Source organism: Staurois parvus, unplaced genomic scaffold, assembly GCF_062004578.1.
Source record: "Staurois parvus isolate SC_StPar_1 unplaced genomic scaffold, SC_StPar_1.0 ptg001062l, whole genome shotgun sequence".
NCBI lineage: Eukaryota > Metazoa > Chordata > Amphibia > Anura > Ranidae > Staurois > Staurois parvus.
In genome coordinates, this window is record NW_028318858.1 from 2,001,173 (window position 1) to 2,025,414 (window position 24,242).

The 24,242-nt window shown below is 40.5% G+C and overlaps 1 protein-coding gene across 50 annotated transcripts in view; it reads left to right on the top strand.

The window, feature by feature from the left end:
- Positions 1 to 24,242, top strand: part of RIMS2 (regulating synaptic membrane exocytosis 2) — a 919,325-nt gene that overhangs the window by 663,710 nt on the left and 231,373 nt on the right. For 26 of the 50 annotated variants that reach the window (XM_089658295.1, XM_089658297.1, XM_089658298.1 and 23 more), the window contains one exon: positions 10,262 to 10,327. The exons of 23 other annotated variants lie outside the window; for them this stretch is intronic. In XM_089658295.1, the coding sequence (XP_089514421.1) occupies positions 10,262 to 10,327 (66 nt within the window). Of the gene's footprint in view, positions 1 to 10,261; positions 10,328 to 11,987; positions 12,096 to 18,139; positions 18,206 to 20,934; positions 20,998 to 24,242 lie in introns of all 50 variants that reach the window. One more of the 50 variants, XM_089658335.1, reaches the window with a different exon arrangement.

Sequence of the window (24,242 nt, forward strand, 5' to 3'; positions counted from 1 at the left end):
GCACCTGAAATCGGCATGTCATCCAACTTCACTGTAAGTCGCACGATTTCAAACTAGGGTTTGATGTGACCGGGGTGTAATGGAACAAGCTGAAGTTATGCAGGCAATACACGGGTCGAATGGTGAACAAAGTTTTTTAGAAAATCAGAAATTTCATACGTTTTGTAATCCAATGGCGCCACCATTGATTTCGACATTTGACCAACAAAGCCTTCCATTTTACCTCATGTTGCTACAGAAAAGAATTTTCGTGGCCAAGAATTTTCTTTTCTTTCCAGGTCACAGCTCATTTCTTTTTCGTTTATATTTCTTGCACGATTCTCCTATCATTGATTCGAAATTCGTTCATTTTTCCAAAAATTTCCAACATGGCCGATCACTCAAATTCGCTGGTCGCACGAAAATCGGTCGTTTCTGTGATCCACTAATGGTGTGAAATTCGAACGAAAATTCTTAGAAAAGATTTTGGAAAGAAAATTCTTTTGGAATTCGACCCGTGTATGGTCGGCTTATAAGCTGATTGGCTGCTCTGCACAGCTGCACCAGATTTTGCACTCTCCAGTTTTAGTAAAAATGTCTGTAAATAGGCCACTGAAAGTGAAATCCCAGTACTGTAGTTCAAAAGGTTATGCATGAGATATAAAACCCCAATCAGTCTTTTGAAGAGAAATACGAACTGCCGGACTGTTCTTTAGAACAAAAAAAACCCCCAAGATGCTGCAAAAATAAAAGTGATTTTGACATGTGGCAAGGAATGTTGAAGAAATAAAGAGGGTAGCCTAGAATGACAAAGGCTTGTTGAAAAGCTCAAGGCTATATTGGGGAGCTGAATCTGTGGTAGAGGGAGATAGAATGCTTATTCTGCATCAGCGAGTTTCACTGCTACAATTGTGATGTCCCTAATCTAAAAAATTAATAGAGAGTGAGATTCCTTTGCAATGACTGTGACATGTGGACAGAGCCTAGAGCGCTGGTGCAGAGGTGTCCTCACCTGGTAAGAGATATACAAAAAGAGAATGGTTTAGCCTACTGGTATCTACCTATAATTGAAATATCAGCTGTGGATGGACTTACCCTTTAAGAAAGAGAGAAACTGAAAATTAGGTCACCCAGTGTAAGCATAGCTTAGTTTTATTGGTGCTGTATTTAACTCTGTTGTACCAGAGCTGTTAGTACGCTGTTAATAAGGACATTACGTAAGATTTTTTTTTTTGTCAGGGTACAGTCCAGGGTACAAAATTTATGATTTAGCAGCTTTCTGAATGCTAGGACTGACCGTTTTTGATTGAACTGTTATGTTCATAAAATACCTCTGTTATGGTACTGATAGTGAATTCATTGTCTGAAAGCAAAATGTCTGCCTATGCTTAGTTTGGTAAATTATTCCGGTGTTTTGTTGCCTATAACACCCAGATCACAGCTATCCTACGCAGGTTAAAAAAATAAATAATTATGATTGGCTCCTGTGCACTGCACAGAATCGTTATCCTTTCCTCTTTTGTGGTATATGTTTTTCCTGTAACATGGAATTTTTTTTCCTGCGAGTTCGTGTGGAACAGGTTAAAGTGGAACTTTATTCAGAAAATTAAGTCTTGCTAGATCACTTCAGGCTGGCCCCTTTTTAAGGTATAGCTGTTTAAAACATTAAAAATTAGTGCCTACACTGTTTAAAATCCAGTAATTCACTTTCTCACCCTGCTCTTCACATGCTCAGTTGCTGTCTATTTTTTGGCACTGCTGAAAATGTAGAGGGTGAGCTGATGACAGCTTAAAGACTTAATGCTGCTCCGGGGCTGGAGCAATGCTAGAGGCAGTTTGCAGCACAAACTAATTTTGTTAGCATAATTATTAATGTGGAATGCGTGTTACTTGCTGGCGAAGATTATTTTTTATCAAGTTGTTATGGGTAAAGTTCCGCTTTAATGTCTAATAGAACAGACAAACCATATATTGGGATATAATTGGTGCATTGTGGGCGGTAGCCAGGGCCATTCCTTTTGGGAGGCAAGATAATGATATTATCTTTACAGTGAACCTGCGCTTCACTTAAATGCCTGCAATTCCTCCCTGCTTCCCGCACACCTAAATAAACCTTCTGTTTGCCCCGTCACACAGTACAGCTACCCGAATGAATGAGATGAGATACCTGGTACATCTATAATGGGTATGGAGGGCATGTGACTCTCAATCTTCCTCCCTAGATAGGTGTCTGAGTGGCCAATCACTGTCACATTGCCACAGGAACTAAATAACTAGCAATGTGTAAGGTCCAATGATCTTGTTCCAATAGCTGCTTCCTGCTGGAACTTGCCCAAGACCTAAAACCCATCAACTTGAGCAGCTTCCTTAATGTGTGTGAAGAAAGAAAGGCTGGAATGAGAAAGGGGCCTTTCATTACAGCCTTAGTGACAGTGATTAGGAACTGTCTTGGTGTTTAAGATCCAATGCTTTTCAGACATTTTCCATTTGATAAGATCAGCTCCTCAGTTATGGTGTCTAACGGAAGACCCAACTTTAGAATATAGGTTAGCAAACATGAGAAGATAATTTTATTTGCATTACCATGCAAGATATGTTGACTTCACTGCACTCCACCACTCTGTTGCTCTTCTGCTCTGTATACCAGTCTACAGTTTGAAGTAGGCAGCTAGCACAAGGCTACATATCCTATACTGCCTTAGATTGCTGCTTTTAGTAAGCATGACTCTGTTCTGTGGGCATTGCAGAAAGGGATTGCAGTCTGTACATGCTGTGCCATGACACCTACATTTATAGTACTATCATATTTGTGGGTTTGAATAAGCCTTAACCACTTCCCTGCCGGCCCATGTACATAAATGGCCGGACGAGAGCAGTGCAGGAGCGGGTAGCCGTTTATAAACGTCCTCCCACTTCCCTGCTTGTGCATCTCCCTGGGAGCGTGCGGCACCGCGATCGCTGTACAGGACTTCTGTGTGAGGTCCCGTTCATGTGATCACTGATTGGCCAATCAGTGATCACATGAATAGTAGCAAGCAAGATGTCACTTCTGACATCATTGCTTACTACTTGTGAAATCTGTGAATGATCACAGAGATCACATGGTACAAGGCTATTCACAACAGCCTTGTACCATATGACAAGCTTTGACCTATCACAGCTCTCACAGTATTTCTCAATGGCTGCAAGAATGCAGTCAGAAAGAAGGATAAATTATTGCTTTTACAGCCTGGGTGACACTGTACTGCTAGGGTGACAGTATGTTAAAAAAACATAAATAATAATATTAAAAAAATAAATAAAAAATATATTAAAAAAATTAGAACAATTATAATTTTTGGTTATAGGCTAATTTGGGTTATTTTTTTTACTAAAAAGATAGCTGAATACATTTTGCCAAGATTTATAAAGAAAGATTATTTATTTGCAAAATTTTATAAGAAAAACTATTTTTGGACTTTTTCATTTATATATCAAAAAAAAAAAAATCCCAGTGGTGAATAAATACCACTAAAATAAAGTTTTATCTGTCTCAAACAGACTCTCGATCACATGATCTCTGTGACAGCCAATTACAGTGATCAAATGTTAGGGATGCCCAAGAAATACTTCCAGCTTTAAGGGCCTCTTAAAGAGCTGGCTCTTGCTGGCAAAAAGTGCTTAAGATAACAAAGTGATACATATACATTATATATATATATATATATATATATATATATATAAAAGGACAAACAAGGCATCCTTTTGTTAGATTAGTGTCAAATTTGACCTGTTTAAAAAGACACTAAAATTATGATTCTGGTACATAATATTGCTAGGTTATTCACAAGTGCATTGAAAGCTCTTTTTCAAATCTTGCATGCCACAAAAAAAAATTAACGAACAAAAGAAATAAAAGATCTAGAAAATAGTTATACAAATATAAAAAATATGAAATAAACAGCAGGAAAATAGGGGATAAGGGAAAGGACATAATTAGGGCAGCACAGTGGCTAAATGGTTGGCACTTCTGCCTGGCAGTACTAAGGTCGTTGGTTCAAATCCCAACCACGGCACCACCTGTTTGGAGTTTGCATGTTCTCCCTGTGTCTGCGTGGGTTTCCTCCAGGTACTCTGCTTTCCTCCCACACTCCAAAGACATGCTGGTAGGTTAATTGGATCCTGTCTAAATTGGCCCTAGTATGTGTATGTATGAATGTAAGTTAGGGACCTTAGATTGTACGTCCCTTGAGGGTTACTGACTGATGTGAATATATATGTGTGTGTGTGTGTGTCTGTAAAGTGCTGTGTTAATTGACGGCGCTATATAAGTACCTGAAATGACTAAGTGCATTAGGGTAAACTGAGGGTTAGCAAGGGGTTAAATAGAAACACATTTTTTTGTTAGGTTTTCTTAACTGACATTATTTGCATCTTGAAGCTCATCTCTTTGATTTTCAGATGAAGATAAAAGTAACAATGTTACTTAGTATCTCAGAATCATGCCGGAATAATGTTTATAAACATTGTGTCAGAAGGTCAATTTTTCGGCAGTGGAGCTGCTATACTTACACGGGACCTCCAGCTGTAATTATGACAGCCGGGAATTGTCAGTATATGCGAGGGAAAGGAGCAGCAGCTGGGGAGGGCAGCGCCTACTACAAATGCCCTATGTACTTTAACAAATTTTGGGGGGCATGTGTAGCAATCTCAATGTCCACATCTGGTTAAGGAGAAGGGAGCTAGCTCTGAGACATATCTACTTTCAGCTTATTTATTGCGATACTTTAGGGTAAGAGCTCAGATGCTTTAGAACACTCATTCTCAACCTTTTTAACTTGGAGGAACCCATAAAAAACTTCCAAGTCTCAGGGAACTCCTAATAATGGTTATTATAGCTACACCTAACACTTAATGGTACCTTATTATGAACAGTAAGTTGCAAATGTAGCAGTTAATAAAAAGAATAAACATTTGCTTGTTTGATACTCAGGGCTGCCATATATGAGAAAATTATTTTCAGTAACGATAAAAAATGAAATAAATTTAATAATAGTGGCAAGTGAAGAAATCCAGGCAATGAAAATTGTTCTGTTTTTCCCACATTGGTGGTCTGTGGAAAGTGCCCCTTTTCCATGGTGGTCAATGAGATTAGCCCCCCCCCCCTTTAAACTGGTAATCAATGGGAAAATGGCGCTGGTAATTACTGGGAAGGGTTCTCCTTATATCAGTTGCCAATTGGAAGGATCCTCCTTGCAGTATTGACCATTGGGAAGAAAGCCCCCTCCTTTACAGATAGCTGTAAAGTTAGCTAGTGTCAATGGTTACTTAACTGAGATGTAGAATTTGATCTTTGCCCAAGGAGACCCTAGCAGCCTTTGAAGGAACCCTAGGTTTCAACAGAACCCTGGTTATGAAAGGCTGGCTGTAAGTGGCATCTTGATCTAGCAAAACATATTTTCTTTTCTTTGTGATCTAAGTTCCTGCAGCAGCCTCCACAAACCTTATCATTACGGCTGGACCTCTGGCCATTCTGACAGGCAAAGCTTCAGCATTTCTTGTTAGTGATAAATCTTGCCCCTCATGATATCTGCACATTCCTATTGGGCAGTGTGGCAGTCCATCATAGTAAAGGGCCAATAGGAGCAAGCTCTAACAGTACCCAGGGGTGCCAGAACATTGCCTGTCAGAATATCTCGACAGTTGGCTCTAACTGCAGGGTGTTAGTCTGCCGATGGTGCCCGCACCTAATTCTCTTAACAGATTTTTTTCTTTTTCTTTTTTTATTTAATGGAAAAATCTCTTTTGCAACAAAGTTTGTGAAAGCATTACTAATGTTTTTGACCCACAGTTCAACCTTTATGGTTCATTACTTATTTTATGAGATATTGCTGGATAGACACAGTGCATTTGCAGTAATATTTTCACTCTTTTTAGACACTAATTAAAGTACCTTAGCTCAGTTAAAATTCCCACCGCGGACACTCTTCAGCTCAAAGAAAAAAGACTCTATAAAAATGTAATTTGTGGATAAAAGTAATTAAAACATAAGAAATGCTGGACACCAACAGCGCTGAATTTCAGAAGAGTAAAGAACACAAGCCTCAATTTATAATAATTTGGAAAAACCAGCGGCTAAGTTCCAGTTAATATAGAGCAAAGCTTTGTTCTCTTAAGCACCACGACCCACATTTATTTATAGAAAGGAACCTGTAAAGGTAAAACAAGTTAAATTACATCAAAAGTTCCTGTGTGACAGTCTAAATAAGTCTCGTATGTAATTACTATGCGGTATATTTGCTAAAACTGGTTCACTCAGAATCTGATGCAGCTGTGCATGGTAGTCAGTCCGTTTCTAACATTAGCTTGTTCAATTAAAGTGTTAGTAAAGTCAAGACCCTGCATTCACTATATCTGGTCTCCCACAGTACACAGAACATGGAAATGCAATTATTTTAGTAAATACAAACTGCAAAATATCTTTTTATTGTCAGTATATAGCAGTCTTCTCTCAGTGTCCAGCCAATTACTGGTTAATCTTGTAGAAGGAGATTTACTTCTACTCTGACTGTCCTATGAGGCTGCATGACCCCTGACTCTCTGTACGGACAGCGCTGATTGGCCCTGTGCCAATCACATGCAGTCTCTCAGAAAAAAGTCTCTGAAAAAACACATGAAACAGAGCATGTGCAGACTTGCCACTGCTGCTCTGTACTATGGCAGATGGATTGGGGACAGTAAATGAAAGGGGAGGATCAGAGAAGAGGATTAACCCCTTAGGTTTCACAGTGAGTATAACAAGCATGCTTTACTGCATATACAGACTGATTTTACTATTGTGGGTTTAGTAACACTTTAACCGCTTGCCGCCCGCCCACCCTCAATGTACTACAGACGGGCAGCAGCTACAGCCAAAGAAACATATGGCTACGTCGCTCTGGCTGTACTAACACAGCTCCCCACTCATGACCGCTGCGTCCAAGGGACACAGCGAAAGGAAGATCCCGGTGAACAGGACCCAGTGATTATGTGATCGCACAGCGATCACATGATCACAATGTTAGCAAAGCTGTTATGAATCAGTCTGATTTATAATAGCTCTGCTTCTCTTCATGGTGAGCTGTGATTGGCTCACAGCTCTCACTTGATTCATGGAGCCAATCACAGCATCCTGTACCATATTACCAGCTCTAGCCAATCACAGATCACTGTTATGACCATGATGATCATTCATGACAGTTCAAAGCAAGCAATGCTCATGCAATGCAAAGTATATTGTATATGAAAAAAAATAAAAAACCTTAATCACCCCCCAAGAGTAGTACAATGTTACTATGATAAAAGTATTTTTAAAAAAATAATAAAAATTAAAAAAAACAAAACAAAAATACAGTTTCGAGAATTTTTTAAGGGTTCTTTTAGGTTTTTTTTAACCACTTGCTGACCGCCGTCCCACATTGTGCGGGTGAGCAGCGGCCCTGGGCCCCCCCGTCAGTCCAGGGAGAGAAGAGAGAACACCGCACTATGAGTAAAAGCACTACATTTTACACACACGCGTTAGATTAGCACATTTAACTCTTTGACTGCCCCTATTAACCCTTTGATCACCACATTACCCAGCCAGTACCATTAGCGCAGTGTCAATATATAGAATTTTTCACTGATCACTGTATTACTTCCACTAGCAACATCAGATAACGTCAGGGTCTGTAAGCTCCTCTCCCAACCAGGGTCAGCTAGCATTAGATTGCCCACACACTATCGCATTCATGCTATGGGTCACTGATCACCACCATTACTAGTATAGTATTTGTACGGATCAATACGAAAAAACTATACTAGTGCCTCCTTAGTATTATTGTCCCCAAAAACGCAGTGTTAGCAGGATCAGACCCATTTGCTGCCAGCACTAGCGTTTAGCCCCTCCGCTGTTTTTCATGGAAGATTTGTACCAATTGATTGTGGGCCAAAGCAATTTATACGCACAACAATACATCACCTCCCACCCAAATTCAGTTCTTCCCAAACAATTCGCATGGAAACCTATCACGGTTTCTGAATTGAAAACTTTTTTGGTCCAACCCTCAACATGGGCATTACAAAGAAGAAATGAACTGCAGTCATATTGGTCCACAGACCCGATTCATCATATGTCCATGTTCTCTATTGTTACATATATACCCAACAAGGACCAGCAACATACAGCAACATGTTGCTGCACAGAGAAGGTTTTTTACCTTAATGCATAGAATAGAATAGAGTTCTGGGTCCCAATCATTAGTACAGGACCTGGGGCTCCCGGTGAGACCCCGGTCTCTGTGCTGGGAACACACCGTGCAGTGAGATCCCAGTACAAAGACAGATACCCATATATGCTGCCCCATGGAAAATGCCCAGTCCAGTGGGGTCGCATATATAGGCACTGTCAGCAGGAAGGGGTTAAACAAAGATTTGCAAATGGGCCCTTAGGCATCTTCACCCCTGTGCACAATGCACAATAGTGTATGATATATGTATTTTACATCCAGAGTAGCACCCAAACTCCTATACAGGGAAAAGAAATGCATCTGCTGTACACTGTGGCATGCTGCATTGGCCAAAATTAGAGCAGGTCTGTTAAGAACCCATTAAGAATGCTTGTTAATGCTCATGTATTAAGGAACTCTTTTTTTTTTTTTGGTGGTGGTGTTGGGGGAGTGGGGTTATATACCGTATTTCTTTATGCACGACCCAAAGGCTGCAATTAATACAATAGTTGGCTTAGGAGTCATTTTTAGTTGGATGAAATGGGTTTACTGTTGAATTCTCTCTATTGTTTGCAAAGGCTAGTCTGTTATGTGTAACCTAAAGTAGCAATATGAAAGTTTATTCTTAAAGTGTTACTAAACCCACAACAGTAAAATCAGTCTGTATATGCAGTAAAGCATGCTTGGTATACTCACTTTGGAACCTAAGGGGTTAATCTTCTGCATTGTGTATAAAGGCTGTTTGATCCTGTCTTTTCTGATCCTCCCCTTCTTTTGCTGTCCTCCATCTATCTGCCATAGTTAGAGCAGCAGTGGCAAGTCTGCACATGTTGTGTTTGGTGTGTATCGCTAGATAGTTTTTTTTTTCTCTTTGGGAGGGTGCATGTGATCGGCACAGGGCCAATCAGCACTGTCCAGACAGAGGGTCAGGAGTTATGCAGCCTCATAGGACAGTCAGGGGAGAATGAAAACTCCTTACAAGATTAACCAGTGTTCAGCTAGACACTGAGAGAAGTCACAAGACTGCTTTATACTGCTGATGAGAAAAGGTATTTAGCAGTTTATATTTACTAAAATAATTGCATTTCCATGTTCTGTGTACTGTGGGAGACCAGCTATTGTGGATGCAGGGTCCTGGGTTTAGTAGCATTTTAGGCAGTGAAAAATTATAAGAAAAGGTGGGCACAGACTACTCGTTTTACCCATTGCAAATTTATGGCTGACTTCACTAAAGTGAGCTTTTACTATATAATCTAAAGCAGGGGTCTCCAAAATATGGCCCTCCAGCTGTTGAAGTACTACAAGTCCCATCATGCCTCTGGGTGCCTTGCCTGTGGCTGTCAGAGTCTTGCAAGGCCTCATGGGACTTGCAGTTCCTCAACACTTGGAGGGCAATAGTTTGGAGACCCCTGAGCTAAAGCAACAAATTCCCCTAATGCACTCCTCCCCAGCAACACATCCTCACCTTTCCTTTGTTTCTCATCCTCTACCAGCAGCAAAAAAAAAACACCCTGGGCAAGCTACAAATCACTCAAGTCATAGCTTACACAGGGCTGTGGTCTCTACCCAATGACAGCGCTAATGCTTGAGGATTGGCTCAGCACTGTCACATGCTCCTCTATACTTGTGGGTACCACGTATTTTCTTTTCTTGGAGCCACAGAGGAAAGGAAGGTTAGTATGGGCTGCTGGGGAAGGGGGTATGAAGCAAATCTGTTGCTCTAAAGTTCCCCTTTAATTTAAAAAAACCTGAGATTATCATAGGTATATATGGTTACACTGAAAACCAAGAAAAGAATCCATCTTTTTGTCCTCTACCTATAGTTTAGGATTACAAAAGGTTACTATATTGTGTTTCATGAAAAGCGTGCTTGTTTCCATAACTTCATTAAAGCCATAATGCTGCAGTTCGAGATTAGTTTTGAATCGAAATTGAATTGCACCCTTCAGTGTGTTCCCCAAGGACCCGCATTGTTTATGATATATGCTGCTCTCGGTAACCTGCATTTCCCAGCCAATTCAACATCTCACTGTTCTTGTTTTCTGTCATGGCTGCAGTCATTATCTCACACTACCTCGCACCAGGTTCAGTCAATCATTTGACCAGCATCTAAGAGAACCAAGGTATATCTTTGTATTCTTTTAGTGGTGTGTGGTGCTTCTGCACATGCTGTGTGTCTTAATCATTTGCTGTGGAAGCAATTTAGTGTGCCTTTTTTCTCCTTTTGGTGATCCTTTGCATTAAAATTCCATATTGTTGTTTCTACCTTCAGTAAGAATGCCAATTATTGGGGTTGCCAGCTGTTCCAAAGCATTTTGAAACTCTAGCTCTGTCATCCAGCAGAAACGTTCCCAATAAAACCTGCTATGGTCCCCTGTCCATGAAAATGCAAAGTCCACTTATTCTACCAACAATAAAAGTGCTAAATTGAAGCACAAATAGAATAAAAAAATCAGAACAAAAAGTAAAATTAACATTATACCCCAACTTGCCTAGCTGAGGGTGATATCATTGGGAAATGCCAAATCTTGCAAAAGAAAAATTTTAAAAATGCAGCACCATGTAAGAGCACATTTTTGGCAGACTTGCAATCCTCAGCTTTCCCAAGAGGCCACAAGAAGACCCAGTGTCTTCACCCTTATCTAGGCATACCTGCTGGAAGCCAGGGTGTATGGTGATATTGTTTTTTTAACCTTGCTTTTTTTGTTTGTGGTAAGAGTGGGGCTGGCTAATACATGGTCCTTGCATTTTCAGGCAAGTACCTTGTTAAAGCCCTGTACAGGACAAAAATTTTTTTTTTATTTTGCATACAGAAAAGAAAGGTTTTGGTTATACTTACACTTTAGGAATTTGTACTCTTCCCTTACATACCTTGATCCGGATATACTCAGGGATGTCAAACTGCTGCCCTCCAGCTGTTGTGGAACTACAAATCTCATGAGTTATTGCAAGGCTGACAGTTAAAAGCATGACTCCCAAACGGAGAGGCATGATGGGACTTGTAGTTTCTCAACAGCTGAGGGCCACAATTTGACACCTGTGTAATAATGCTCAAATCAGGATGAGAGTAGCAATACATAATCTACCTATCATAGTTGAGTTGATTGACCTCATAATTCACACTATTCTGTTTTTATGCGAATACATTTGTATTCTGCTCTCCATGCCTTGTGCGATACTTGGAAGCATTTGGGATGGGGTAAACCATGGGGGTTGAGAGGAAAGGTTTTTTGCAGACTTCATAATAACAGGTGTATTTGCCATGGCCTTTATGTTCCTGGGCCATGTGAAAGTTAATCAAGTAAGTATAATCCTTTAAATAGCACATTAGTCTGTATTTTAAGGTCAACTCCATCTAGAGCTGATATTTTAGTTTTTGGTGGGTGCCAATAGGTTATGTTACCTGTTTGCATCTTAAATCCCAAGATGACAATAGCTGTGAAGCACCCCACGGTAGCTCAAGTATCTGCCCCTTCAAAGAGACCATTGGTAAGGTGTCACTCTTGTCTACTTGGATTCCTCAGCAGTTTACCCTACATTATATGGAGTCTATAGACAAGAGTAACCATTATATGACTTTCAATGGCCCGGAGAAGTTTATTATAGCTTGGAATCCTAACAGGAATGTCTAGATAGTGGCAAGAAGCCAAAATAGGAATGGCCCCAGAAATATCAGGTTTGGGTGGAGTTGGCCAGTAAACAATGCCTTTGCAGTGGTTTCAAATGTTGAAATATTTGATTGCATGGATAATGAGCTTTTTGTCTCTGCCCGTTTTTTGGCAGCACGGATCATCCCCTTTACCCTATCTTTTGTGAAGATGCTATCCGATTACTGCGCTCCCGTAAGATGTGCCGTACTTATTCTGAGGGTGCTTACAATGATCATGAGAGGTATACATGGTGTGGAACATGCTACAATACCTCCATGCTGTGTGCCTTTTATATATAGGGCCGTGTATGCCTATATATAACAAAATGTGCACACAGTAGATTAGATGCCACTGCATGGAGTGTTTTTTGCTTTTGTTTGGCAAGTACCTCTTTTTTATTTTGCTTGTATACAGACCCCAGCAAAGCATGCAGGTTTTAGTTACTGAAGGCTGTTCTTACTCACAGTAGATGTCTGGGGTCTGCTGTCAGGGTATTGATGTCACTGGCAGTACAGGTAAATAAAATAGTAGATCCAGGACCAGCATACCTAAAGTTGCACACTAAATCACTCACATTTAATGAAGCGTAAAGACATCGGTATCTAACATGAGACTATGCCAGTTACCAGTGGCACCCCACAGACAAGGCTAAATGTTTCAGGGTGCAATGTCTTTCCACAGGGGAGACCCTGATGCTACACGGCCCTATAATCAGTATGGGTTCATCTCTGCTAGAAGTCAGTCTTGTATGTATACACAAACTGAGGGCACAGGGGGAAATTGTCCTCCATAGCACACAGTGAACTAGCTTAGAACACTGCAGACTGGTTCCCGGGAAGAAGTGAATTGCTGATTATGGTACTTGTCAGGTCTATTAAAGTTGAACTCCAAGCAAACAGCTACATACACAGATGAAATACATGTATGTATGTTAGTTTACTTATCAAATGATTTGTATTTTTTTTCCATTAAGAGATTTATACAACTCAGCCAGACTGTATAGCTATACTTGTGACCTGACTTTTCTCTGCCAGTTAAGCAATGAAGCTAGCTCTCATCACTGTCCTCAACATGTGACTGTACAGTAAAGAAGCAACAGCAGTTCACCCCTCTGCTCACTTTACATTCTTCTTACTATCATGTCCCTTTTTAGCAAATGTGCATGCTGCACACCTGATTGGCTCTAGTGTTGCCCCTACCGTTCTAAATTCTATCGTATGTGAAATTACAGGGGTTTATGCCAAGCCAAAATCAGCCACTTGTACTAGCCACATTTAAATATCCATTTCATTATTTGGTATTGAATACATAACTGAATTAAATGTTTTTTTTAAATATTTACCCAGAGTTCAGCTTTAATTAAATACTACCCAATGACAATCTTACAACCCCAATTCCAAAAATGTTGGGACACTGTGTAAAATCTATATCTAAACACAATGCAATGATTTACAAATCTACAGTAATAAACCCATATTCTACTCATAATAGGAAACACATCACATGTTTAAACTGAGAAAATGTATCATTCTAAGAAAAACAAAGTTGGGACAGGGCAACAAAATCAAGCAAAGTACAACCCTATTTACATAAATGTTGGGACACTGTGTAAAATCTATATCTAAACACAATGCAATGATTTACAAATCTACAGTAATAAACCCATATTCTACTCATAATAGAAAACATATCACATGTTTAAACTGAGAAAATGTACCATTTTCAAAAAAAAAAAAGTTGGGATAGGGCAAAAAAAATCTGGCAAAGTACAACCCCAATTCCAAAAATGTTGGGACACCGTGTAAAATCTATATCTAAACACAATGCAATGATTTACAAATGTACAGTAATAAACCCATATTCTACTCATAATAAGCAACACATCACATGTTTAAACTGAGAAAATGTATCATTCTAAGAAAAAAAAGTTGGGACAGGGCAACAAAATCAGGCAAAGTACAACCCCATTGCCATAAATGTTGGGACACCGTGTAAAATCAATATGAAAACACAATGCGATGATTTACAAATCTACAGTAATAAACCCATATTCTACTCATAATAGCAAATACATCACATGTTTAAACTGAGAAAATGTACCATTCTAAGAAAAAAAAAGTTGGGACAGGGCAACAAAATCAGGCAAAGTACAACTCCATTTACATAAATGTTGGGACACCGTGTAAAATCAATATCAAAACATAATGCAATGATTTACAAATCTACAGTAATAAACCCATATTCTACTCATAATAGCAAATACATCACATGTTTAAACTGAGAAAATGTACCATTCTAAGAAAAAAAAGTTGGGACAGGGCAACAAAATCTGGCAAAGTACAACCGCAATTCCAAAAAAGTTGGGAAAGGGTAATGTTTCCCACTGCATAGCAGCTCCTCCTGTTTTAGCAGAACTCTCTAAATGTCTGGGAACAAGTCATTTGATGTACAGTAAACCAAATTTTTGGGACTTTGTTTTACTTCCACATTTGCTGATAACGGTAAACAAGACAAATAGAGAGGATGAATCTCCCTAATGGGGGCACGGACAGCAATAAAAACTGACAGGTGTTTTAATCCCTCTCCACACTACCCAAAACTAAATAAAAGTTTTGCCTTTAGTTACACTTTAATTTCCCATAAAGCCTCAGTCCCACACAGAAAAGTGAAGAATGTCTGTATTGTCCATAACAACCAATCAGACTGTAGCAGGAGAAATGTGACTGTAGCAAACAAAAAAATGAAGGCGTACTGTATATGGTATAGTGGTCAACTCCATCTTTCTGCATGCATAGCCAAATTTTCTCTTCCAAATCTCAGGCGGCTCCAGTATGCAGATATCCACAACTTTTCGTGGTTGAGAGTCTGGCTCTGTCCACTTCCATTGCAGCATCTCACTATTGGTTAATGAGGTTACTTAATATAGCAGAGGGTTGAGGAGGCATAGAAGGAGATGAGATTAGGCTGCTGACTAGAAAAGCTGGCTGATATTTACAATGTAGAGCAAACCAGTACTCAAGGGACTTGAAGGTGATATTTTCAATGGGATAGAAAGTGAAAGTAACTCCAAAATTGTTTGGTTTTCACCTGCAGGTGCAGAGGAAATCATTTCCAATGTGCCAGTTTGGTTTGTTGGCACTTCCCCTCAATTTGAGAAGATTTCCACTCATTTGCTGTTGTTTGTCTTGACAAGAAGTGAACAGAAATCTTTCTAATGATGATGCATAAGAAACCTGACCAATATTCTAATCCCTCCTCAATCTATCCAAAACTAGTTAGGTTCTTAGCTATAGAAGACAAGAACACCATTTTAAAAACTAAAAGTAAGAGCACTGAAACCTGCCACAAACCTTGGCCGTTCCAGCTGAGCATAGGATACAATAATCAGAGGTTTTCTTGTTTGAAAGATGCTTATCAAAATGTTTAATAGATCAAGAGAAGCAGATAGTTAAAATGATAATGCAAATCTCGACTTTTCCCGTCAAACGTGGCCCACTTCTTCTTCCTCCCAAGACTTCAAAATGAACAATAGACCACCCATCACATTAAAGGACCAATGGAGGGGCTTAGGTGCTGGGCTGAACATTCCCATTGGCTATAATATCTCTGGATCTACTGCTAATTCTGCATGTTATCTCATCTCATGCTTAGTTAAACTTGCCCTGGTAACAGGTTTACTTTCACATTCCAGGAATAGTACATTAAAGTGATAATAATGGAATTTTTTTAATAACAAGCATGTCATACTTACCTGCTCTGTGTAGTGGTTTGGCACAGAGCAGCTCCAATCCTCCTGTTCTCGGGTCCCCTGCCGGCGCTCCTGGCCCTCCCTCCTGTCGGGTGCCCCCGTAGCAAGCATCTTGCTAAGAGGCACCTTGAGCAGGTGTACTCCTGTGCCGCTGCTCCGTGTGTGCATTCACACACGGAGCCATGGCTCAACCCTGCCCCTCTCTCTTCTCACTGACTCACTGGCTGTGATTGACAGCAGTGGGAGCCAATGGCTCCCGCTGCTGTCCCAGCCAATGAGGAGAGGAAGTCCCGGGATAGCTGAGACTCCCGTGCACATCGCTGGATTTAGAGGGGGCTTAGGTGAGTATTGGGGGGGCTGGGGGGATGCTGCACAGAGAAGGTTTTTTACCTTCATACATAGAATGTATGAAGGTAAAAAACTTTCAGCCTTTACAACCACTTTAATTTTCCAGGTATTATTTAACTGCTTCCCGACCGCCCTATAGCAGATATACTGCTACAGGGCTGCACGGGTGCGCAAAATCACGTATATATACGTGAATTTGCATTTCTGATTAGGGGGCCATTCGCGGCCACAGCTATCAATCACCAAGTCCCGGCCTGTGATTACTCGCCGGCGCCCGGTGATTGCTGAGCATCTCCGACTGGGAGGAGAACTGTATGCAAACAATACAGTTCTCCCTGTCAGCTCGCGCACACTTCTTTGGATGGATGTGCACAGCACAGCCATGCAAAGCAGTGTGATTACAGTGAGGCACACGAAGACAGACACACGTAAAGCAGCACACAGTTAACCCTTTGATCGCTCCTCATGTTAACCCCTTTCTGCCCAGTGCCCTTAGTACAGTGTCAGTGCTTTATTTTAGCATTGATCACTGTATTGGTGTCACTGGGTATGTCAGTGACACCAAGTCAGTTCCCCCCAGTGTCATAATGCCTGCCACAGTTCCACTATAAGTCGTTGATTGCCGCCATTACTAGTAAAAATTTAAAAAAAATTCCAGTCCCATACCACCATTTGTAAACTCTATAACTTTCACTTAAAGCAATTAATTTACACGTATTGGGATTTTTTTTAGCAAAGACGTAGCAGAATACATTTTGTTCTAAATTTATGACGAAATTTGATTTTTTTAATTTTTTTACTAGACATGTTTAATAGCAAAAAGACAAAAATATTGTTTTTTCTCAAAATTGTCAATCTTTTTTTATAGCGCAAAAAAATAAAAAACGCACAGGCGATCAAATCCGACTGAAAGAAAGCTCATTCGTTGGAAAAAAAGGACACAAATTTAATTTGGGTGCAGTGTTGCATGACCGTGCAATTGTCAGTTAAAGTAACACAGCGCCTTAATGCAAAAAATGGCCTGGTCAGGAAGGGGGGTAATTCCTCAGGAGGGCAAGTGGTTGAATTAGGTTAGTATAGAGGTGATAGTGCAAGGGTTATTTGTATAGTCTCTTCAATTTATATTGTATCAGCTAGGTTGTAGAACAGAAAAAAGGGCTGCAGGATGTCAAATATTGGAGTATTGGCCGATGGGTGGGTAACTGTACAAACAGATTGTAAACATCACCAACAAATATCTGCAACTGATAACTTATTTCTAAAGAGCTAAGCCTATTACCCTCACTCTTGATTTACTGCTCTGTGTGTATAGAGCAGGGGATGGTTGTAATCTGTCTTTGTTTATTGCTGTCTGTGTCCCCACTGAGCAGATCCATCTTATCTCTTTGTCTTGGTGACCATTGTCACCAAGGCGAAAAGTGATAAAAATCCAAAAATTTGTTGTCACCAAACATCTGTCTTAGAGTGGATTTCCCTTCATTTGGAATGATTTCCTCTCACTTCTTTTTGTGTCTACAGGATAGGGAATGAAGGGAAATCTTTTCTTAAAGTGGTTGTAAACCTCAGACATAAAATATGAACAAAGCATATCCCCCTATAGTGTGTACTTGTCTCAATTAAGAGCACTAAGTTTAATTTCTGTCTGCTGCTTCACTCCTCTGCTATCAGCATGAGTCACTTCTGGTAAGATTTCCAGACACAAAAGAAAAATGGTGACAGGGAAGGGATCTCCATCAAATTGACAGCCTCAGCTCTGTTGCTGTGTGATCTCTGTTCCAATCAGCTCTTAGAACTCTTCTCACTAAGCTCCTCAGTGTGTTATTTCAGCTCTCCACCCCGTTTTCTGAACTCTCAGACAAGCTCTACAAATTCTGCACTTTGAACAGATGTAGAGAAGAGAAGACTGCAGATAAATAGGTACAACTTATGTAGGGGGGATTTGTTTTATCTCTGGGTATATGTAAGGGTTTACAACCACTTAAAAAAAAAGTGTCAAGGGTTTTTGCTATTCCCTATTCTATCCCAAATTTTAAATGTTATGGTTTTAGATACACTTTTAAAACAAAGCATAGGAGTTTTCATGTCAGTTTCCCCTTATATGTATATAGTACCACAAAGCAAGTTCTGTAAATCACACATGAAATATGTGAACAGTTTTACATCCGTTGTACTGTTTGTCATGTGTTTAGGAGGACTGGACAGGAGAGACGAGTGCCTAATGTAAATTGTGATGAATCTTCCCCATCTCCTGAAAGGTATAATTATTAGCATCCTAGAAGTAGTATATGGGTAGATGTATCGTGTTACAGAATATTGGAGGTTGTACTGCCTTGGAAGGGTTTAATTTGATTAAATTGTTACTTATCAATGACACCTATTTTATTGTGGGTGTCGAGAAGGATCAGGTCTATAAAATTGCATTGATCAGTGCATTATGGTATATGCAGCCATACATCTTCATGGTGTCATCTAGATACCATTCCAGGAATCTGTCCCTTCCCTTATTCAATTTAGCCTGTAAATGACTGCTAAATCATATGATTTACTACTGTAAATACTAAAAGGTAACTTGTAGAAAAACTCTTTGTGATAGAAGTCTCATAGATGCTCTGCTTGAAGTCACTATTGTCTAAGGTGTTTGTCAACCTTTTTTCAGTCAAGGCACTCTTTACAATTATGGACAGTCCAGAAGCACCCTTTAAAATTATGAACTGTCAGAATTTTACAAGGGCACCCCATTCTAAATGTGAAACGTTTTATATAATGCTGTAACATCCACACATGTAGGATACCTAATATTAGAGGTGATTTATTCTTCCAAAGAAAAGACATTTTTGCACACTGATACTGATACACTGATACTGACTGATTTATTCTTCCAAAGCAAATACATTTTTGTACACTGATACTGACTAGTATGCCCATGTTTCTCTTCTCCCTCAGTTTTTCTCCATCACTGAGCTAATGTGACCCCAGCACTGATGGAGAGGGGTGGGGTCAAACTAGGATGCTGTGCAGGTAGCTGACATCCTCCTTATCAACTGATGATGTCATTGGTTGTCAGGACCCCGGCAGCTAGAAGGTCGTAGTGGTGCACAATTAAAACCCGTGGCATTGTCTAACTAAATTGCAGGCTTTTGTACAAGTTTTGGGCAATTTTTAGACATTTTGCCAAGGCACCCCTGAAGAAACCTCAAGGCACCCCAGGGTGCCTGGGCACCCTGGTTGAGAAAGGCTGGTCTAACTTCTTGACTTTATATCAATCTTAGATCAGGAAAAGCAAATATGATCAGCACCATGGTGAATAGAAGAGAAGGGCAGCTCCTAGCTGAGGCTGCTCTTATTTACTTAAAAAATGATTCTCTAGAAATCAGTTCTGGATGGACACTGTCATGGCAGTGTTACCAACCCCTGCTACCTTCTCCCTCAGTTTCTGATGTGTATGGAGGTACACATGGTTGGTGCCTTCTATCCCTTACAAGTATAGGTATGCATACATTTAAATGGTGCAGGACAGTTTGATCTCCCAATATGTAAACATGTGCTCTCACTGAACTGTTCCACAAAACGTTTGCTCCATTACCCAATAGTGCTTGCAGACACCAAACCTCTAAATATACAATTGGTGATCATCATTTTTTTTATATTCTATTTCCCTCTACTGGATGCCTCTGGAGATTTGTAGATAAAAACAACAAATTATCTACAGAAGGAAGTGTGTTGGGGAAAGATTCAGAGGAATCCAGTGACACACTATAGTTCAAGAATCACGAAACCATCATTTTTTCTGCCGTGTGTTGGTCTGGACCAGAGGCGGACTGACCATTCGAGGACTCGGGCACTGCCCGAGGGCCCGGGGTCAGTAGGGGGCCCCATGAAATGCCCCTGGTACCTTTTTATAGGCTTTTTTTAAATGTGTGGGCAAGGACACAGGGGCCCCTTGATCCCCTATTGCCTGGGGGCCCCATGAGTTGTCAGTCCGCCCCTGGTCTGGACAGTTCTAAAGAACATGTGATTATGAAGTAAACAGCATGCTCCCCCACAGCGCTTTGTTGGATTAGGCTGTAATAAAATAATCACATGACACAAGGTGCAGGATTGCATACATGTGCAACATTATTCAAGTGTGCCTAGGGCAGTGTGCCTGATGTTTACATACAGTCCTAGTTAAAAAGTAAGAATTTACTTATCAAAATTATGACAATCTGCTTCCGTGCTCTTTCTTATGATGCAGCAAAGAGGCATTCTGTTTTATACACTGATTTGAGGGTTAACTGATATTTTCCCCATTGCTGACTTACCATGCCTTGTTCTGCACTGAGTCTCTGTGTACAGGCAGCCATCTTTGAAGAGGTAGGGCTTTGCTTCCTCATGTCACTCCCTGTTGACGGGGGATCTGATGACAGTTGGGGAATAGTCAAGAAGCAGCAGGGAAGGTGGAGGATACATAGGATCATAGAATGAGTGAAGCAGAAGCTGTAGGATCCTTGTACTGTAGGTCTTCAGGTTCAGATTGCTCTTCAGCAAGGATAACAGTGAGCAGAAGAACAATGATATCACCAAATCTCCTGGGACTAGCAGTCAGAGTGGTGTAAGTGCTTAGGCAGAGAAAGTGCACTGCTTTTTGTCAGAAGAAATTCCAGGCAAGAGGGCATTCACTTTTCAGTTCAGGCCAGGTACATGTATTTAATAACTAGCCTTTTGTTTGCAAGTGTGAGCGCATACGTGTGTTTGTGTGTGATTTGTCTTTTTTTCTGATTTATATGTGTGAGGATCATACAATGTATTTTTAGGACACGTAATATTTTCATAAATGAGTCATTGTTTGATACTTATTACCTATTTAAGCTACCTCATTGTTTTTTGAAACTCCAAAAAGTTTCGAACTTGAATGATCCTCACATATAACTACATAGAAGTGGCTAATTTCAGGTTGATGTTTTGTTTTGTAACTTTTCTTTTTCGTTTTGGCTGCGTTGAAAAGGTTATACAATGGTGCAAGTGCATGGGCAGAGCATGTAGTCAATGGTACAGCAGAGCCCCCAGGGTAAGTACAGTGTAGAGTAACCAAAGTCCAGTAGCATTAGATACACACACACATTACAGTGTTGTTTTTCAAGTATTCAATATGTACTGTAGTATAGGATTCAATTCTATAGAATCCAATAGCCCAGGACCTCATGAGCGAATGCATTTAAAGAAAGAACTGTAGTAACCAATCATGTTCTCCATTGCATCTTTATTGCACTTTATGGAAGATGTGACTTGTTAGGGCTCTTGAATGCAGCTGTGCATATGATCATACGGAATAAAACCCACCTGTTGTTGTGGTGCCTGAGAGCCACAGCTGCAGTGTAATATAGCCCATTGACATGTGGTGCAAAATATGCATGTGCGTAGAAACATGAGTGCCAGCAGTTATGCACATATATATATGGTGCATTCTGCAATATATGTCAATGATTTAAATTACGCTGCAGCTGCGGCTCCCGGGCCCAACAGCAACAGGTGGATTATATTCTGTATGACTGTACGCCCTAATATATAGCCATGTGCAAGAGGTCCTTATAATATCGTATATAACACTGTGTATATCATTTTAATCATTCCAAACATTAAACTGGCCAAATATGAAAACTTTGGCTGCAGTACAATCTAAGCCAGTGTTTCTCAACCTTTTTATCTTCGAGGAACCCCTGGCAAAACATTTGAAATCTCAGGGGAACCAATGAAATAATGTTCAGATCTACAGCTCATGGAACATTGGTGTGATCAGCGAACTGTGATAAAACAACAATTATTTTAAGAAATAGCATTTAATAATAGAAAAAAATATGAAAACTTACTTGTTTTATGTGAAACTTGTGCTGTTTTCTTTATTCTTCACAGATGCTGAATTCTGGGTTTAACTTGAGATAAGCAGTGTACAGGGGACAGCAGGACAGAGCATGGGAGGTTAGGAGGACACAATACAGGGCGGACAGCAGGGCACATTACATGAGGGGCACAGAAGGTCACAATATGGCATACAATGGGACATGGACACACAGCAGAACATGGAGTGCAGAACATGGGGCACATCATGGGGCACACAGCAGAACATGGGGCACATCATAGGGCACACAGAAGAACATGGGGCACATCACGAGTCACGCAGCAGAACATGGGGCACGCAGCAGAACATGGGGCACACAGCAGAACATGGGGCACATCATGAGACACAGCAGAACATGGGGCACAACACGGGGCACACAGCAGAACTTGGGGCACACAGCAGAACATGGGGTACATCATGAGACACAGCAGAACATGGGGCACATCATGAGACACAGCAGAACATGGGGCACATCATGAGACACAGCAGAACATGGGGCACACAGCAGAACATGGGGCACATCATGAGACACAGCAGAGCATAAGGCACAACACGGGGCACACAGCAGAACATGGGGCACACACTAGAACATGGGGCACATCATAGGGCACACAGAAGAACATAGGGCACATCATGAGACACACAGCAGAACATGGGGCACATCACGGCGCACACAGGAGAACATGGGGCACATTATGGGGCGCACAGTAGAACATGGGGCACATCACGGCGCACACAGCAGAACATGGGGCACACAGTAGAACATGGGGCACATCATAGGGCACACAGAAGAACATGGGGCACATCACGAGTCACACAGCAGAACATGGGGCACACAGCAGAACATGGGGCACATCATGAGACACACAGCAGAACATGGGGCACATTATGAGACATACAACAGAGCATGGTGGGCATCAAGGGCCTCACACCAGGGCATGGGGCACAGGATAACATGGGGCATAGAGCAGGGCACAGCTGAAGGCACACAGCAGGGCATAGGGTAAACAGCAGTGCACACAGCAGGGTACAGGGCATGGGGCACGCAGCAGGGTACAGGGTACACTGTTGAAGGCATTTTCCTTCAAATGCAGAGTAGCAGGGGAAGCCCAGGTGATGTCACATACAAGCAACTGGGGTGGATGGGAGGGAAAAAGGGGCCAGCGGGAAGGATCGAGCTACGAGAGAGGTCTTATTTCAGCCACTTCCCGTGCTACTCTGCATGTGTTTGCTGAGACTCGATCTACCCGCCAGCTATCTATGATTGACAGGTAGATCAATGTGAAACCCTAACCCTGGTTGAGAAACACTGATCTATACATACAGATTCTTTTCTGTGAGTAGCAAAAATACATATGCAGGATTTTATATAGCAAAATTAAATTGTATAATGTAACAAACCAGATGTTAACTTTCAAAAGGTAATTCAAAGATCTGTTTTTATAAAAAAAAAAAAAATACATAATGTCCCAAAACTACTATGAAATAACCAGGTATCTATTTATTATTTTTAGCTGCAGCCTTGAAGTAGACTTCACTCATCTAAGTAGCATTAGCTGTGCCAAAAGGATAAAGACACTCATGTATCTGCAGCACTCATTCATTGATGTTTGTGAGTGATAACCTCATGATCACTTAGGTGTTTCTGCTGCTAAACATGTGAAAACTGGGTGGGAGGAGAAGGTGATAAGAGCAAATACTGGAGATGATAACTTGAATCCTGGATTCTGCAGGATCTTTCAACCACTATTAAGTGGATTGAATTTTTGACGAACCCCATTCAGTTGACTTGGACAGCTCAAAGCCCCAAAAACGTTGCATACCTGTAATTTTTTTTCATTAAACCTCTGTTTTCGGTTTGTTAATGCATATAGCAAACAATGGATTTTCTCATGTCCAAAGAAGGATGCAGCAAAATGCAGGACACTGTATCTGGGTTTACCAAGCTCAAAAGAATGTACTCATTCTGTTCTATTCTCAAAGATATATATAACAGTATCATTTGAGACTCTAACATACTTAAATTTAGAGAGGAAATATCACAGTTCACATAGTACAGTGATGGCATTTGTTCAGTGTTTAGTTAATGACTAGATCAGAATTAAAGTGGATTATCAAGCAACAGCTAGTTACACAGTGATATATATTGTTGTGTTCAAAATAATAGCAGTGTGTTGAAAAAAGTGAATAAAGCTCAAAATCCTTCTAATAGCTTTTATTTTCATACACACAAATGCATTGGGAACACTACACATTCTATTCCAAATCAAAACATGAAGAAAAATATATAAAATTTGTGTTGTTCCACTAAAAAAATTGAAAAAAAGTGAATATTGGACTGTTCAAAAAATAGCAATGTTTCTATTCTTCTTTACAAACTCAAACATTCACTATAAAAACTGAAAAACGTTTGAAGA